At 37.6% G+C, this 18,657-nt stretch overlaps 1 protein-coding gene across 28 annotated transcripts in view; it reads left to right on the forward strand.

Moving 5' to 3' along the window:
- The window catches only part of NRXN3 (neurexin 3), a 1,418,420-nt gene that overhangs the window by 545,129 nt on the left and 854,634 nt on the right, over positions 1–18,657 (forward strand). For 19 of the 28 annotated variants that reach the window (XR_004956343.1, XR_004956344.1, XM_036239437.1 and 16 more), the window contains 2 exons: positions 137–340; positions 6,268–6,294. Coding sequence is in view for 25 of the 28 variants with exons in the window: in XM_036239437.1 (XP_036095330.1) it covers positions 137–340; positions 6,268–6,294 (231 nt within the window). In the remaining 3 variants the exon portion in view is untranslated. The remainder of the gene's footprint in view (positions 1–136; positions 341–6,267; positions 6,295–18,657) is intronic. The other 9 variants (XR_004956345.1, XM_036239451.1, XM_036239452.1 and 6 more) reach the window with 1 other exon arrangement.

Below are 18,657 nucleotides of genomic sequence, written 5' to 3' on the forward strand. Positions count from 1 at the left end.
TCTCTACAGCAGTTCTGGAAAACATAAGTCACTTGTCTATAAATTTGGTGTCCTCTCCATTCTTCTCTACTTAGAGTGGAAGCAAAGGGAAACTGCATTCTTTCATCCCAATGATCTCCTCCATTCTTCTTTGCAGAGGCGTCCATCTTGAGCTATGATGGCAGCATGTACATGAAGATCATCATGCCCATGGTCATGCACACCGAGGCAGAGGATGTGTCCTTCCGGTTTATGTCCCAGCGAGCTTATGGGCTGCTGGTGGCTACTACCTCCAGGGACTCTGCCGACACCTTGCGTTTGGAGCTGGATGGAGGACGTGTCAAGCTCATGGTTAACTTAGGTATCGTATGAAGTACCCTCTGCCATTCCGTTTGGGCTTGTCTTCCCTTTCTTTTCTGATTTTCATTGGTTTGATTGAATTCTTTGTTTGTTTCTTGAAAGTTAGCTGCTCACCTCTTGTTTAATAGACCAAGGATAAAACCCAACAGCAACAAACACCTTCTCCTTGTTTATGCATGAGGTTTTGATGTCAATTTCTGGTTTCTGACCGTGGTGGTTTTTTTGTTTTTTGTTTTTTGTTTTTTAAATTAGATTATTTGTTTTCTAAGTTTCCTTTCTTGGTTTTTTGAAACTGTTTAGCTTTGTGTAAAACACGCTACTTTGGTCCATCTTTTGATCAATCACATTCTCATTAAGTCCAACTCCTTGGTCACCACTCAAAACAGTCAAAGCCGAGGTCAGGGATAGGGCAGGAAATGGAGCAAAAATGGAATGATGGGGCTGGTGAGAAGTAAGCTGTGAGAGTAGCAGAAGAAATGCATTGTTTCTAGCTCCACAAATGACAATGGTGAATTCTGGTGGCCTCAATGACACTGGTATCTCCTTATACTTTTTTCTAATGGGGAACACAAGTTGAATGATTTCTTTTGTCCCATTGGAGAAATAATTCTATAACTCTGGAGTCTCTGACATGTGGGAGGAGAACGTGGCTGATATGTACTTCTGTTTTCTCTCCTGACATTTTTACCCATTATTCAGAAGTCCCTTTCTATAAAGATTTTATGTCACATTGTTACTCATCAGTTATTCTGATCTCCTCATATAATACATATCCATTTTTTTCTTAGTATTGAAAAATTATATAATACCAAACCTGTAGCTTTATTGAGAGGTTTTGAGAGATCTGTTCTTCTACTATATTACCTATAACAGATACTTTGGAAATTCTCCTGCTTATGGGCTAACATTCTCTCCTGCTTCTGTCTTCTTGACTAGATCGTAATTGACATTCTGTGGAGAATGGTGGCCTCTGGGTTTATGGAAGGAAAAAACCAGCATTTTATTTTCTGCTGTAGTAGAAAGTCAGTGGTCTGTATTGACAGGATTAGTGATATAACTGAGTCCAGACTTTCTAAACTTATGGATTCCTTTGGGTATGAAGAATATGTCTGGATATAGAGATCCTTTATAAAAATTTCAGTGGAATTATTTGTCAGAGGCATTGAGGAGACATGATAGACAAATATATTAGATGCAAGACCATATAAAACCCTAGACGGCCTGGTAGGAAGGTGGGATTTTGAATTCATACCAGTCTTATCTACCGTCAGGTTAACTGGTCACACTTGGAAAATTCCTATGCTACAATCCTCAAAATCTCTAGGAAACAGAAGACTGTTTTGAGCAGTGGCTTGTTTAGTTATGTCTTCTCTTCCTTCCAATTTGCAGCTTTTACAACACCGTGCCCTTTTTCTTGTCCACCACCTTCGATTTCTCTTGTCAGAGTGTCTCTTGGTTTTTCTTTTGTTTGTATACATGTGTGTTTGGTTATTTTGGGTTTTGTTTTTTCTCTTTTGCTGAATCTTTGTTGTGTCCTTGAGTTTCTAGTCCTCCCCATCATCAGCCATGGTAAATCAAAAGATGGTATTCAACCCTTCAAAGGCCCAAAGCCTGCGGCCCGCATAGCAAACAGCCTTGAGAACAGAGTGTACTGAGCAGCTTGCAGGGCCTGGCATGCCCCTGCCCCTCCCCCTTCCCTCTCCCGCACCATCCTCTCCACCTTCAACAAACCAGCAAAAGAGAGTATTATCTGAAACCAACAACCGGTAGCGAAAAACAGCAGAAGAAATACAAAACAAATATTAAACACACGCACACACACACCCCACCCCCCAAACATAACCTCTTAATAGCTGACAGAAAAAGAAGATGGAGACAATTTTTACCTCTGCTTCTATTTCAAACAGAGAGCCATAGATTAAGGATGATTCAGCCCTGTGGGTTTATGGGGAAATACACACTGTCTCTAAACAGACAGCTTATTTTTTAAGATGTCGTTTTGTAAAGATTAGAATGCCAACTATCATGAGTCTCACATCTTAGAAGGAAGAATGGGTAGGGGGAGTAGATAAAAGGGGCTGGCTCTCTTTCTCACACACACACACTCACTCACTCACTCACTCACTCACTCACTCATTGATCCCATGTGTATTCCTAGAAGCATTATTTTTCTATTTTAAACTCTCACTAAAATCTGGGACGTGTGCTTTTCAGAAAGACTTTGCTTTTGCCTCTTGGCTTCTTTTGATGCACAATCAAGCCTAAATCCTTCTACGTTCAGGCATGTTACCCTTCCCTAGAGAGGACTGTTTCCCCCGAAACAACTGTTTTTTTTCCCTGAAGGGTATGGCTCACCACAAAGACTGGTTGGGATTTATTTAACTTTCTTTCAAACCTGACATGGAAAACTGACCTTTAATTCTTTGTACACAACTTTTCATATTCAGGCTTCGTTTGAAGGTTCTCCTCCTGCCCCCTCCCCAAAATATACTCCTTCATAAATGTTTTCTTTCTCCTCGTCATGGGTTCATATTTCTCTTTTATTGGTTATAGAAAAAAACATCTTCAAGCAGAGTTTGCGTTCACATGCATTCCCCGAGAACTAATTGCAAGTGATCACTTTGTTGCCTCACTCCTTTTAGATCATGTCTCTTTTCTAGCAGAGGCTCAAATGATATTCCAATTTATTTCAAATTGGCCCCACATATAAGCTCATGCTATAAAGGTCCAGTGTACATTTCTCTGATGTAATGTATCTCCTTAACGTCAAGGAGACTGGGCTTTTCCAAGGGCCTTGTTTTCTGAAGACAGCCAGCTGTGGTAACAGCAGACATGAGAAGTATCCTGCCATACACAGCACATTTAAAAAGGTCATTTGCTATTGATCAATCATTTTTTGTTCTCTTCGAATTAAAAGATATAGTAATATTATTACAAGTATATTTCAAGATTTAGAAAACGTCTTATTTGAATTTTATAATAATTTTGTGAAATAAATCAAGAAAACATTTTTATGCTTGGTTTTACAGATGTAAAACAAAGGACATATTTAACTTTCAAAGCTCACATAAGTTGGTAGGAGAGTTGGGGCTAGAATCCCTGTCTCTAAACTGCTAGGTCAGGATGGGTTATCTGTTACCTCCACAGATCAATACCATGGGTCAATGATGTGACAGTCTTAATGACTTCTCACTTCTTTCCTGATGGTCAGATTTTAAACATGCGCAGAGGGAAGCTCCTCATTTCTTAGTGCCTGGCTTGAATTGAGCTAAACTATGTCAGTGACATTGGCATAGCTTCCTCTGTGACCCTGTACAACCCTCAGCAGAGTGCTCAGAACCCTTCTTGAATGGTGGAGGCTCACAGGGAGTGTCATGCATTTTAGTTAATTACACTCAAATTCTCCAGATGTTCTCTCTCTGGGGACTTGGACTTGCTGACTACAGTTTACTCTCTGCATCAATGAAGACACATTTCATCTCTTCCATGCTCAACCCCAAACTCATCAATATGGAAAATAATTATTTCTCCTCATTGACTAACATAAAAAACTAAATTAAACAAAATAAGGCACACACACGCTAACACCATACCAAGGCCAAGATAGAGAGAGAACGTTGGCTGCTACTGAAGAAAGATGTAAAGGAAATTGCCTTCTCGAGCTAATTTCCCAGATTCATTTTTTTATTAAAAAATATATCCTTGCTGTCCAGACTACCCTCTCCAAACCTAAGAAGTAGAGGGACTAAGGTAGATTTTTCTCCTCAAACTATTTATTCTTTAAGTAAAGTAACAAAATAATTCTTCACTTCTTGACTTAAAATAACCAGTCATTTGCCGTCTTGAAATCTCCAAGTCTTCACATTGGTTTAAAGACACCATTCAATTCCTGGAACCATTTGGGTGAACCCAGAGGACAAGGTAGTCTAAAAATAAAGTGCTCAGCTACACAGAAACTGAAGGAGAAAACCGGACCTTGTTTACAAATCTTGGGTTTTTTGCTTTAGGCCCCCCTCCCTCTTGCTTTCCCTCTCGTTTGCACGCCCACCCGTACACCTGCTTCCCTGCTCTCTTTAATGCATCAGGAAGGGGCATTTCTTTGGCTTTGGGTGATGGTCAGTGCAACCAGTAGTTAAAGCCTCACCTCTTTCTCCCTACCCGCCCTCCCCCTTCCCAGGTCTCACCAGGGGCATGGCCTCCTCTGCCTGGTGATCGTACCAATTGCTCCAGGGCTGTTTGCTCCCACTTTTCTGTTGCGGTTGACGACACATGACAAACCTAACCGCACGAAACCAAACCCAGATTTTTCTCAAGAGATGTTCTTCTGAGGAACACATAAGCTTCCCCCCTCCTTCCTCAGAATGGTTGGGTGTTATCAATTGCTCCTGTCTGGATTTCACATCATTTCATTCTGCCCTGTCCTTTGCCACTGGTTCCTTTTTAACTTAAAATGGTTTACTTTTGAAACGGTGGCATTATCCTTGACAAGTCCTCCAAAACTTTTAGATCAGTTTTGGGCAGGAGAAGAGCACAGTTTCTGACTGTATTTTTTTTTTCCTGTAACTTTCTCCCTTTCCTTTATCATTTTACTTCTACCTTTTAATATCTGACTTTTTAAACAAATTCTTATTGGAATTCCCACCATCATAAACTCAACTTAAGTTCAAGTGGGTGGCTTGGTAAAAAGTAACCTAAGACATCTCTGTACCCATTCTGCCCCCAATCCCCTAATAATGCCCATTGGCTCTGCTCAAGACCTTTTACGCTGTGTGTCCATGACCATAAACATATTAACAAAAGGATACTCTGATTTCTGGCACAGAATATCTTGTCTGGTTACCAGCACTGGAAAATTACCCAACCTTTCCTCCCTCTTTTTCATACACACAAAAATAAAAACAGAATTTTTTCTCCTCAAGATGCAGAATCACAGAGCGACATAGGTAGGGTGTCAAAGGGGCCCAAGGCTTCCTCCGCATGAACCTGTCTCGCCTTCTCCTTAAATGCTGTAGGCACTTGATTTAGCCTGAGCATTTGGGCAGGAAGACGGAGATGGGCTTCATGAGTGGGTTGGTCTGGGAGCCTTTGAAACAATAACAGAGAACACAACAATTGTGATAACATTCAACTCCTTTTACCCTACACCCCCATCCCACCTCTCTAAAATCTGGGATGGGTGTTTGTGCGGTTAGCTGTTTGCAAGTGGCCATTTTATGACAGGAAATGACCAGGTGGTGTTAACCCTTTCCTTACCTCTAAGGATGATGGCAAGTCTGCCTATGCAAATTTCTGTAGCATTTGGGGCCCGACCTAAGAAGAGGGTGGAGGGAGTTTGTTTTTAGAAAAAGAGAAAGGGTTAAATACTGCACTGAGAAGCTTCATGGAGATTTTTAATAATGATATGAAGTGTCAGACTGGTGATATATATTTAGAATACTAATACAAAAATTGTGTTAACACTACTTTTAAAGGTAAATTTTAAGAAAAGCAACTGTAGGAGAAAGTAGAATATAACTTGTATTTAGTGGGGAAATTTTTGAGTGATTTTCCAAGTTTAACAAAATTAATATTTCAAAGTCCAGGTTTAAAATACTTTATATAAATGAATAGATTGTTTTTTTGGGGAAAAAAAAAAAGAAGCATACTTGGTGTCTATTGTGGATATATATGTATACCAGTATATATCTCTATACATATGTGTATATATATGTGTGTGTGTGTATATATATATGTATCCAACTTTACTAAATAATATACTGTACATATACACCCACCCTTAAACTTGTGCATACTGTATATATATATATAAAATGGCCACATTTCTTGCGTGTGTCTGTCCCCGGAAGGGTGGACTGATTGTTTTTGGATGTCTGCAGCTGTTACCTTGAAGGATGCAATTTCATCTTTCATTTATTTTTCCCCATCTAGACTGTATCAGGATAAACTGTAACTCCAGTAAGTTTTCCCTCAAGTTTCATTTTCTTTAAAAAAGCAAAGAAAACTGACTTTATTTTGTTTACTGTTTTATGAGCTGTTTTTGATTTGAATTATTTTATTTTTTTGACTATGGATTTGGGGAGAACTGGGGGGTTGACAAGATGAAGGGTGGGGTGATGGGAAGGGCCTGGGGCGTGGTTTCCGAATTGGGGGCAGGCCCTCTCTTCTTTCCTTGCATTTGCTCTATATGCAGAAAAGGAGGAAAGGGCACCTGGATAAGGAAACAACTTGAAAATGAATTGAAATGGTAATTTGTTGTTTTGGAGTCATAGCCCTGGGGTGGGGGTGGGGACACAAAAAGCCAGTAGAGCAACCAGAATGCACTTCTCCACTACCGAAAGCTTCAGAAAATAAAAGCAAAGTTCATGACCCAGAAGGTGGCTGCCAACTCTGACTGACCTTTTTTTTTTTTTTTTTTCCTGGCATTTATCACTGTAGGTTTTTTTTTTGCTTTCATTTGTTTGTATGTTCTTTGTTCGTTTTTAAGAGTGTGGGCAAAGCATAGCTCTTGATGATAATGCAACTTTTTAACCAAAGACTGAGACACATTCTAGCTTTTCATAATGAAGAATTGCAGCTATCATTTTTATTTTATCCCATTTAAATATTTTAGTTCTTAATGAAGGATCTTAATGAGGTGTAGGCGGAACACCATTCATGTATTTCTTCCTCTGCGTCAGAAATGAACATTAACCGGAGCAGATGAGATTGGGGAATAGGAATTGAAAGGAAGGATGGGTATGAGGGAAAAAGTAAGCCTAGATGATAGAAGGAAGAAAGGTAGATATATGCTGTGAGTCCCATAGTGTATTATATTAGTTAAGGTACTTAAATAACTAACCATGTAGGGTAATTAAGGTGATTAACAAATAGTCCCAAAATTTCAATGGTTCAACAAAAGAAAGGTTTATTACTTGTTCAGGCGGTGTGTCCGATGCCAGTTGGGCAGCTCTTCTGGTCAGCTTTCTCCAAAGAGGTAATTCAGAAACCTAGGATTCTTTCGTGATCTGGGTCTACCACCTTCAAGCTCTACCCGTAGAGAAGAAAGAAAGAGCTTGGTTGTTTATACAGTGTGTTATATTGCCTTGCCTGGAAGTGACCTACATCACTTCTGCCCCTATTTTATTTGTCAGACATGATTCCCTCCTAAATGCAAAAGAAGTTGGGAAATGTAGTCTTTCTGTGGACCCAGGAAGAGAAAATTGGATTGGTTGAGCATCTAACACACATAGTGTGTTTCTTTCTTGCTAGGGTCTTTCTGTAAGAACAAACACAGAAAAGGAAATAATACAACTTTTACATTTCATTTATTTGATTATTCCATCAAACATTTTACAGGTGTTAGCTGGTTTAACCTTTCTTGGGAGATATGTTATCAGGGTGACAGACTCATAATTAATAAACCTAAATTTTGGCAAATGTTTCACATAAATTAACAAAAATAGAAGAAATGTACAAAAGCTATATAAACAACCAACTCCTAAAGCAGAGTGCTCGATGCTTGTTGTGGCGACACTCTCAGTTAAATGAAGCAACGTCCTGTTTTGCTGTGTTTAAACATTTCTAATTAGGCAGATATTTCTCATGTATTTAGATCATTAAAAACCTAATTGAAACATCTTTCTTCTCCAAAGATTGGAGTTTTCTCTTTCTTCAAGCAGCTTTATTGAGCTATGATTTTCATTCCGCAAAAATCATCCATTATAAGCCTATAATTCAATGATTTTTATTACATTTATAAAGTTGTTCAGATATCACCAAAATTGCATTTTAGAACATTTTCATCAGCCCTAAACTTTCCCTTTTGTCCGTTTGCAGTTAATCCCCTCCTTCTATCCTTAGTCTTAGACAACTATTGACTTGCTTTTGTCTCTCTAAATTTGCCTGTTCTGGACATTTCATGTAAATGGAATCATTATAATATGTAGTGACTTGTGTCTGGCTTCTCAAAAAAAATTTTTTTTATGGCATAAGTGGAAAGCTTTCTATTTTCCTTCTGCATTACTTTTCAGAGGGCTGAGATGGAAGGGGGACAGGAAGGTGGAAAAACCACACCCAAAGTTGAATGTGGCATCTGGCTTCAGAGACTTCGTTACAGAACAGAACTGAGGGGGTTATTTGATCAGCATACCAGGCCTTGCTTTCTGTGCTCTATCCACACTTTATCTTGCAATTAATTCCATATATTCCATCTGATCGGTCATCATAAGACAAGTTCCAGAATTCTTTCTGCTAGGAAAATAGTGACTCTTTTCCAGAACACAGACTCCAGCAGATTTTCTAAACCGGATAAAAGATTTTCTATTCAGAGCTAATAAAAGCAGTACTGAGAGGAAATATGTTAGCAATGCTGTGTTTCCAACTTTGATCATAGTATAGAAAAAGTACAACTGGCTTTAATTCAATATTTAGGTAAGGAGCTGAGATTGGGTTTTGGAAATCAATTTCGAATTCTCATGATAAACCTTTAACATACTAAGGAAGTTAATTCTGGTGAGAGCATCAGACAAAGAATACAGTCCCCACTGAGTGAACAGTGGTTGAGTAGAAACGAAGCAAAATAAGACCAAACTTAAACTAAACTCAGATCATTAGTGCTGAGGTGTGTATCCATGTACTCAGGGTAATGTAGAGTCACAGAGTAAATGTGATATATTTTTAATTGTTGATTTAGAGTAAAAATATGAAATCACAGTGATGTATTATACAGAAGAATTCAAAACATAAATTTTATTTTGTTTATGAATCTACATCTTATGTTTTAAGAAGGAGCATAAGAATTCTTCTCTATTTTATCCCTGGCACTATTAGCACTTGGGTGGAAAAGTTTGAGAAGATTATGTAAGAAAATTAGAAAACAGGAACAGCTGATTAGTGCTTCCAAACCCCTCTTCTCATGGACTCCTTGTTAGAATTCATAGTTCAACCTGTTATAGAATCTCAAGTTTCTTCTGTGGTAGATCGCAGATCCTCTTATTCAATGTTTCATTGTGAGAATACAAGAAATAAGACTGATTTGCAGCCTGAGTTTGAGAGGGAGAGTTTTCCTCATTCCCCTCAACTTTGTCTCCAACTGTCATTTTAATAGAAGTCATAGGGTGTAATTCCTCAAGTTTCAAAACAAAGCTCCTTTTTTTTCCCTTGAAGGCACATCTTGAATTAAAACTTTAACCAAGTTTGAAAATAAGTTCATGAACCTTTCTCATAATTCTATTTTGGAATGACTGTCTCTCGGAAGTCAGCTGGGTAAAATACTGAGTGGCATCCTATGCTTTTCTCCTTTTCATCTGCCATAAAATGTCATTTGTTCAGGGAAATGGCTATTTGCAAGGGTCTGTTTTTAATGGAGAGAAGAGCATGCAAAAGGAGGAAGGTCTTCCAGTGTGAGGAGGGCAGCGGCCTTGAGACACAAGACTCTTCCTTGTGGCTTTGTTAGCCGGTCCTTCTCTTAGTAATCGTGGCCCGGCTCTGCCCAGGGTGTCCAGGAAACAGAAGCGGTTTTCTGCTCAGCTTCTCTGCCTTCCTACCTTTCTTACCTTCTCTTTTCCAATTCTCTGTCTTTCTCCATAATGTCTATGAGATGCTTATAATTACTCATTCTAAATCTTACTACCCCTGCCTTCTAAACCCTCAGGAGTACCGCACCTTACATTCTTCTCTGGCTGTTATCACCAAACATGAGTGTGCAGATCAAGGTCTTTGGTTGAACTGGGAACATTGCCGGATTTGACTCATCTGGCAGGAACATTTAGAAATATATAATAAGGACATTTCCAGCTTAGGACTTTTAAATTGCAAAAGAGCAACAGAGTTGGCAGTCATCATGGTGACTTGAACTCCAGGGTGACCTGGAACATTACTAAAGAAAACAGGCCTGCTTCCTGGAGAATTTGTGGAGGAAGTCACCTGTTCCTCTGGCTCCAGTTCCACGAAGTGGGCCTAGTACCCTAACAGGCATGCAGTGCTGAAAACAGGTATGGACTTCTTTGTGGTTTCATGTGTGTTTGCCCAAATGAAAGTCTGTAAAATGGTTTGTCATCTTTTACCTTGTCTGATTGTGATTCTCTCCTGTGATTTCCTTGCCCCTACTTTATTCTATCCCTTTCAAGCTGTGTGCAGTATGGCTTAATTAAATATGAGCATAGCATGATCGAATATAGTGAACACATATCAATGAATATCAATCCCCCGCCCCCCCCCCCCATTTTTTCAATCTTTCTCTCCTTTCAAAGACCAGTTCTTCTGTGTGTGGCCATTTTTTTCAATCTTTCTAAAAATGGGTATATATATCACATAGAAATTGTGAGTTTGTGTACATGCTTGATTATTTACTTTGAACTTGAAGCTTTACTAATTTATTACTAACAAGGTTCATTTTTACTTCTTAGACATAGAGGAGAAAAGAAATAGAATACCATACAAAAATATACTGACCTTAAAACTCTCAAGTGCCACAATGTGTCAGCTTCAGTAATCTTGTCCACTTTCTATAGACTCTGTTTTCTTTGAACCATAATAGAAATGCATGATAATATAAGAGCTCTATGAAAATAACATCAAAAGATATACTATCTCCAAATCATACCTCCAAAGGCTACTAGGAGTTACTAAATAGTTCTTGTCTTGCACTGGCTTGCCTAGGGCCTGGTTTTTACCTTTTGCCTTAACTTCTCTGCCTTTAGTTTCTAAGCATACTCAATTTTCAGTGTTTTGGCAAAGTCAACATTGTGTGGGTGGTTCTTGCTTAATTTAGGCATAGCTTAATGAAGTGTGGTTTATTACACTAGAATTTTGGATTTTTCTCTTTCTTTTTCTCTGTCTTCCCTTTCTATGGCACCAGAATGTGTGACTTCATCTTTAGGCACAGTTTATTTAGAAATCTCAGAGCTGAATTGTTTGGCTCATCCCTTTAACTGAGAAACACAAGTCAACCAGGAATCTCCTCAAGTCAACCAGGAATGCTGACTTCTTCACTGTTAAAAGCCTTCCGGGGAGGAAATTACAGAACTGTATTTGGTATCCATTCTAAGATTTGGATAAACATTACTGGCATCCATTTGCATTTTAGTAGAGTTTTAGTGGAGATGGAAAATCACAAAGTAACTATATTATCTACAAGCTACCAACATCACACCTGAGACTTTCTATTTGCATACTAAATGATTATGCTCTACTTCATCTCTTCTCAAACCTGATTTCTAAAAGATAATACATAATTTTCTGTCTTTTGAATGTTTTATACTTTTCATAACATATGAAACACCTCAAGTGTAAGTTTATTAATAGTATAAATACTAGCCAGATTTGAGTATGATAGGATGCTTCCTAAACATTTTATATTAAACTCATCTTAATATTCTGAATGGTTTTATTTTTAAATAGTTAAATTCTACATGGAACAAAAGACAAAGTTGTAAAAATTCTCCCTCTTACCCTAATCCTAGTCCTTAAATTCTCTTTCTCAGAGGCAACCAAAATTATGTTTTTTGTATATTCTTTCAGAGATTATCTGTGAGAATACAGCATATATTTATAACCATTCTCCCCCTCCTCTTTTTTCTTCCTTCTCCTTCTTGGTACAATGTTAATGCATTCTTCTGAATCTTACCCTTTTTTACTTAAAATGTCTTAGAGATTGTTCCATGATAGAATATAAAGGTCTACTTTATTCTTTTTTCAATGGCTGCATAATATCGCATTTTGTGGAGATGTTATATTTGATTAAATTAGCACCCTACTAGTATATGTTTAGATTTTTCTCAGCTTTTAAGTACTACTCTAAGCAAGATAGTACTCATTTTTCTTCATCTTTACATGCATATACAGGAAAATCAATTGAATAGTTTCCTAAAAATGGAATTACTAGGTCAACAGATAAGTACATTATAGGTATTGATAGATATTGCCAAATTACACTCCACAGAGGTTGTAAAGATTTACATTTCTCCCAAGAGTATGTGAATGTTTGCTTCTCCTCACCCTTGCTAAACACATTGTATTATCAGACTTTTTATTTATTTTCTCAAAAATATCTCTTCAAAATGTTGCTGTCCCATATTCAAACGATAGCCCATTTTCACTTATGTATCTTTTTCTTCGATCCCTTCAGTTCTTCAAGTGCAGGTAGGAACCACTGTCATTTAAAACTTCAGTGACCACTTATACTAGAAATCTTTTAATAGAAAAGTACAATACTAAAAAACAAACAAACAAAACTACTATAGTAGCATTTTATGTTAACCCTTTTTTAGTAAACAGAGGTGTTATAGAAAGGTGTCAGTATATCACAGTATTTCTGTGTGATTTTCCTCCTATATTTCTGTTTATCTATGTTGGAATCCCAGAGACATTTAGTTCAATTAGAAAGAGCAAGGAGGACTCAAACCAATTAGCCTGGGTCCACCTTTGTCTAATACCGCTAATGAACTATGTGTATTTGGACAATTTACTTCAACTCTCAGATTCCTCAGTTGTAAATGGGCATAATTATTGTATTTACCTCTTCAAGTAAGAAGAGAAGCTAGAACAGAAACATGCTAAACATGTGGTGGTGGTGGTGATAATGATGATGGTTAATACTATCATAGTATTGCAACTGAAAGAGGATCTTATGAGAACTATTATTGTTCAAGAATGGATAGCTATATATTCTTGAAAACCATACTTGGTAGTTTAATAGATGCCTATGAACTGAGCATCCTTACTGTCTTTAATCAGTTACTTAGGGCAAGAATTAACTCTTTTCAAGGCAATCAGTTGCACTGGATTCTACATTAATAATATTACTAATAAGACTGTTGATAATACCATCTTTGGATTATGTTGGGAATTTCATCTCCTCAGAGCATTATGATAAAAAGATACTGATAATAAAAATATTTTGACTTAATGAATTCTTCTGTTTGTTTGGGACCCTGATCTAATTTTAATAATAACTTAGTTATGTTCTAAAATGCAAGTATTATTTTTAAAATATACAGGTCTGATTCAATGATATCATATTTATGACTTTAATACCTTCTAATATCAATTTTATATCATCTAAAGGGAAACTACAATGAAATAAGATTAAAGAAATAAGAATTTTATGGCAAGGGTATAGATTTCTGGCTGAGAACATTACTGACTGGTTTTCTTGGCAAATTCCTATGATGGCTTTAAAAATCATCAAGTTCATGCAGACCATGGTTAGACTAAAGGGCTACTTCACTAGGAAAAGAGTTGTCTTTGTATTTTGATTTCCACCAGTTTGTTGAAACATTGCATGATGAGTCAATATGTTGAGAGATTTACACCTGGACCTTTGGGTACTGAAATTACGCATATGCCGTACAAAGGCTTGTGGCTTAGTCCTTATCAGATTCACATGTGATTCCCAGAGAAGTAGAACATTAATGACCGTTTAGCAGTCAGGACTACAGTACCATTCATTCATAATTTCTGGGAATATCCTTTGAGAACAGGTTAAAAGAGAAACTAACAGAAGAAATTTCTCCCTCAGTGGCTTCAGTTAGCTAAGGCCACTTTTTCTGTGATTTCAGAAACGTCTCTGGGCTCTAGGATGCATATATATCATCCTTTGGTTTGCTTCTCTATGCATAGTGAGTTCCTGACATGGAAAAGTTCACTCAGGAAGGTAATTTAGCATTCATTATTCATCTGGGTTTTAGAAAGGATAAAGGGATTGGGATTACGTACCCAAATAAATTGTAGGTGAGAAGTGAGATTGAAGTATTAAATTATAAATGAATGTTTCTTCTCATCAAGGAAGAAGCAGAGGAAATAGCAGAGAAGTAGAAAACAGACTTAAAAACACAAGGCCTCACAAAAGTATATAGCAAAATTAATAGAGTTACTGAATTGTAGGAAAGCCTCCTAAATAAAATAAATTTTTCTGTCTGCATGTTTAAAAATAGGCAAACACCTTGTCAATTTTGGAATGATTTTTTGTGAACTATCAAGCAAAGAGGGGCAATATATAGACTCCTAGAACTATTTACTAATCACAGTGCAAGCTGCTGTACTCGACCCTGTTAAATTAGTTATGCTGTTTGTAGATATATACATACATATGGTAGTTTCTTATGTCAGCACAGCTTAAAATTTTTATGCTGCTATCTGCCACTCTATGATTTTCATGACCTGAAGTTACTTTAGTTATACTATATGCTTAATAAATAATTAAATAAGAAATAAGGTAATGAAATGTACTCAATTTCTCTACCTTAATGTATTATTTATACAAATACTGTTAGTAAGAAACTGAAGAGATACAAGCCCCAAAGTTAAACTACAACTTTTTGTCTTGTTGTCATTCTAAAAGGAAGGCCATTAACTAAAGAGCGAATTTATTCTCTTATCCGTAGTAAGCTAAAAGAATATATCTTACTTAATTTGTAAAATGAGGGATTTCAGGCAAAATGAAGATTTTCATGAGGTCTGATTTGGCCAGGTTTTGCTTGGAGTCAGAAAAAATTCGTGAAGGAAGGTGAATATGTATCAGTAAGTATTATATGTTGTTACTCTTCCTGGTTCTTCATTCACTTATTCCAAGAACATTTACAGAGTGGTAACTGGGTTCCAGGTGCTGACGTCAGTTTTAGGGATTTATACCTTGGATTTCCAAGGAACCTTCATAGTCTGGATACTCCCCACCCCACCTCCCATTTTCTGTTTCTCTTATGGAAATAAGAACTGAGATGCTTGCATCACTAAAGTCCAGGTAGAGTCTCTCATAGATTTTGTTTAGGGATGGTTCATTTCAACATTCAATTTAACATGATTTTTTTCTCCCCTGCAATGTATCCCTCCTGTTGAGGCCCTGAACACTGTTCTACTTATCCAATCTTTCTGCTGATTTCCCTTTTCCTCGTTTTGGCTTGCCCTGCATCACCTGACCACCTGCTCGGAACCACACGGGCCATGTTTCTGCTCTCCTTTCAACAGCTGATATTTCAGGCACTATAATTTTGAGTAAAAATGGCATTTCTGTTTTTCTTTCAAATTTTGAAAATTTTTTCTGTACTCTTGATTCATTTTATTTGTCTAATTGCCATAGTAAGATTTGCAAGGTGGTGAGTTTAGTTGGTATTGATGTTAGGCAGAGTTGATATTTTGAAATTTAGGACCACTTTATGAGTGAGGTGTAAGATGTACAGGTAACCATTTGGCAAGCTCACATTATCAACCCAAACTCTCCATTTCTCTTTGGTGTCAAGATAAATGCATCGATGGCTATACTTCCTTTTTATTATGACATATTTATCATATCTCACATATGTCTGTAGAGAAGTTAATTTGAATTCTAGAGCTTCAAGAATAATTAGCCATAAAGTACAAATCTCCCTACTGATTCAGAGCATCTCAACAAAAACAGTTTTTCTCAATTTTAGAATCAATTTTGGGAAGAAAACTTAGGAGACCAGGGATGTTATTTCTAAAAGAAATGAAGTAATTTTCTGGCTGTTCTACCAAGTGACTAAAATCACAAAGCTTTCTAAATCAGAGTTTATTAGAAGTTAGAAAAATAAACCTTAAAGGGATGTATACATTTTTCTTCTAAAAAATGAAATTGTTTCAGAGTAAATCTGATTGTATAAAATCTGTATACAAAAAAAAAAAATTTATGCTATTATTCCCAAAGCCTCGTGCTAACCCTTTGTCAGCAGCAGGGTTCCTAGTGGATACGGTAGGACCCTATTTAGGGAATGGGAAGCAAGAGAGGTTTTCAAGGGATGGAAGCAAGAGGGGTGGTGTTTAGTAATAATAATCTGAGTGGCTGAAATTATTATGCAATAGAAAAATGTTAAAAGGCATATGTGTTCCCGAAGAGACAAAATGTAATAGAGATCACGTCCCCTGAAGCAAAGTCTTTGAATGGTTATAGGCTCTGGATCCTCCCTATAGGCCTGATGGAGCTCATTTTTAAATATCAACATATTATAAATGGGGAAACCAAGGCTGATGGAAGCCAAGTGCATTGCATAATGTCTCAGGGTGATTAGTAGCCAGCAGGAGTCTTCCTAAATTTCATTTTCTGATTCTCAGTCAGATGAGCGCTCTTTGTCATGATATGTCAAGCCATGTTTAAATGATGACACAGGACTTTTTTTTTCTTCAGAATTAATTTAAAAGGGGGAGGAGGGCACTGCAAAGGCACCAAATTGGAGAAGATATTATGATCTAAACGCTTGGGTGTAGGATGAACCGCAAGATGAATACAAGGAAATTTAGTTCTGAAATCTAGGAGATGACAGAGAAATGAAATTGATGTCGTCCACAAGTGTGGGCAGAATGAAATCTAAAGCAATAAACAGAGGGCCACTCCTCTGATCCAGAGATAATAAAAAGTGAGACAAGTAGAAACGCTAAAGGTAGAGAAGTCCTGTCTATTGCCTATGAGTGGTTTTCCTGCATCGGTGTGTCAGGAAGCCCTTACCTTTCCTTTCCTCCCCAGAACCTGGGGGGAAGGGACTGCCCCACTGACCCAAATGAGCATGCCCACAGGAGTGAAAGGACGAGAGCAGCAGAGACAGAAGGCACGAAAGGGGCAGAAGCAGCAGATGGCAGCAACAAATGTGTGTCAGACAGGCAAAGACGACAAGAAAGGGCACAAATAAGGATTCGTAATGGAGCAGCGAAAGCCTAGTGTGTTTTATCACTGTAGAAAAATTCTGTATCTTTCTGATCTCACAGAGAAAAAGAGGACACAAAGGACAATGAATAAAGACAATACGATGAAGCCATTGTACTAAGGGATGGCTAGGGAAGGATTACTACCTCCTTATGAGAAGAAATTGATAGTTGGATTCACACTGTATGCCTGTCAATAGTTGAATGTTTAACTAAACTGATTTACTTATTATTATTCACAAACTATCTCTTAATAAGGGAATCAAAAGAAAAGTTACCGATGGTCAGAAATAGAAGCACTAGACACTGGGTGACCCTAATGATTAGGTAGGTGCCCAGTTACCTATCCATGACTGAGTTTATCCTCACCCCTACAGTCCTGGTAGAAGACAAAGGGTGAGAATATCATGATTAACATTTCAAAGGCATGAAAATTGAATACAAAGTGAAGACACTATCCCGTTCTTTCCCCTCTCCAAATGTTCTCTGAACCTTCATCATAGCAAAAATGGATGCTGTTTATATAAAGGACATTTACAATAAAATTTTGAAAATCTTTACTGTTATAGAAAGTACATCACCTTCACAGATGACTAATAATTATAGTAAAAAATAATAGCAAAGATTGATTGTTTTTTGCATGCCAGGACTTGAGATGAGTTCATTTGCATGATTTGTTTAATGTTCATCACAATCTTATAAGGTGGGTGTTCTTATCCTCATTTTAGAAATGAGGCTTAGTGATGTGAATGCTTTGTTCAGCCTTGGATTCAGTTTGTTTGATTCCAAAGCACCTGGTCCTCACTACAGCACAGGTCACCTTTTCAGCGCAAATGCTGAAGAGTTGATGCCCCAACGAATGTGGTCCACCCGTGCAGGACATGCTGATGGTCCCGATGGAAGACACCATTTCTAGTCACTAATAAATCCTATTTCTTCAGGTTGCCCTTCTGTAACCTTGACCTTTTCAGAGTGAGGCTTCCTCAGCTCAGCTCTATAAGCATATTAGTGTCCCATTCTTGTTCAAAACTAGTCTCTAAGGCAGAGTTTAATTCTATGACTGAAAGGTACTTGGCATTTAGGAATGCCAAGGATGAATTAGGGATTATCTTACAGGCATGGACTGCTAAGAAGAGGGTCGTGTTAGAATGTCATAACTGATCATTGCTGAGTCATCCTCCACATGCCCAATGTCTTGTTGGCCTTCTTTTGGTCATTATTGGTGTTCTCAGTTTCTCAGTCTTTTGCATTATATTCTAATGCTCTAGTCTTTGGCAAACAGATTGTAGTTACCCCAGTTTCCCAGTCTCTCTCATACCTCTGTTCCTGTGCCTGTACTTTATGTTATGGCTTATATACCCTTCCTTTCTGTATCTGCGTAGCCAACTGCTGCTCATCTTTCATGACAGCTCAGGGGTCCCCACTCATGCAAAACCTTTCCTTCTATCCCAGGCAGACCTAGGTTTGTTCACCTTGAAAGTCCCTTAGCATTTTGAATGTACATCTTTCAGAACTCTTATTCCATTTGTGTAGCTCTACTTGCTTACATATGTAGCTCCTGAACCAATCTCTGGATTGACTCCTCACAGCTGGGAAAATGTCAATTCATCATTGTATCTTCCCATGTTAATGCCCATTTTCTGATTTAATTAATAATCATAAATTTAGTGACTTGAAACTTTGGGCCAT

The sequence above is a fragment of the Rousettus aegyptiacus genome, unplaced genomic scaffold, assembly GCF_014176215.1.
Source record: "Rousettus aegyptiacus isolate mRouAeg1 unplaced genomic scaffold, mRouAeg1.p scaffold_m13_p_3, whole genome shotgun sequence".
In the NCBI taxonomy this organism is placed as follows: Eukaryota; Metazoa; Chordata; class Mammalia; order Chiroptera; family Pteropodidae; genus Rousettus; species Rousettus aegyptiacus.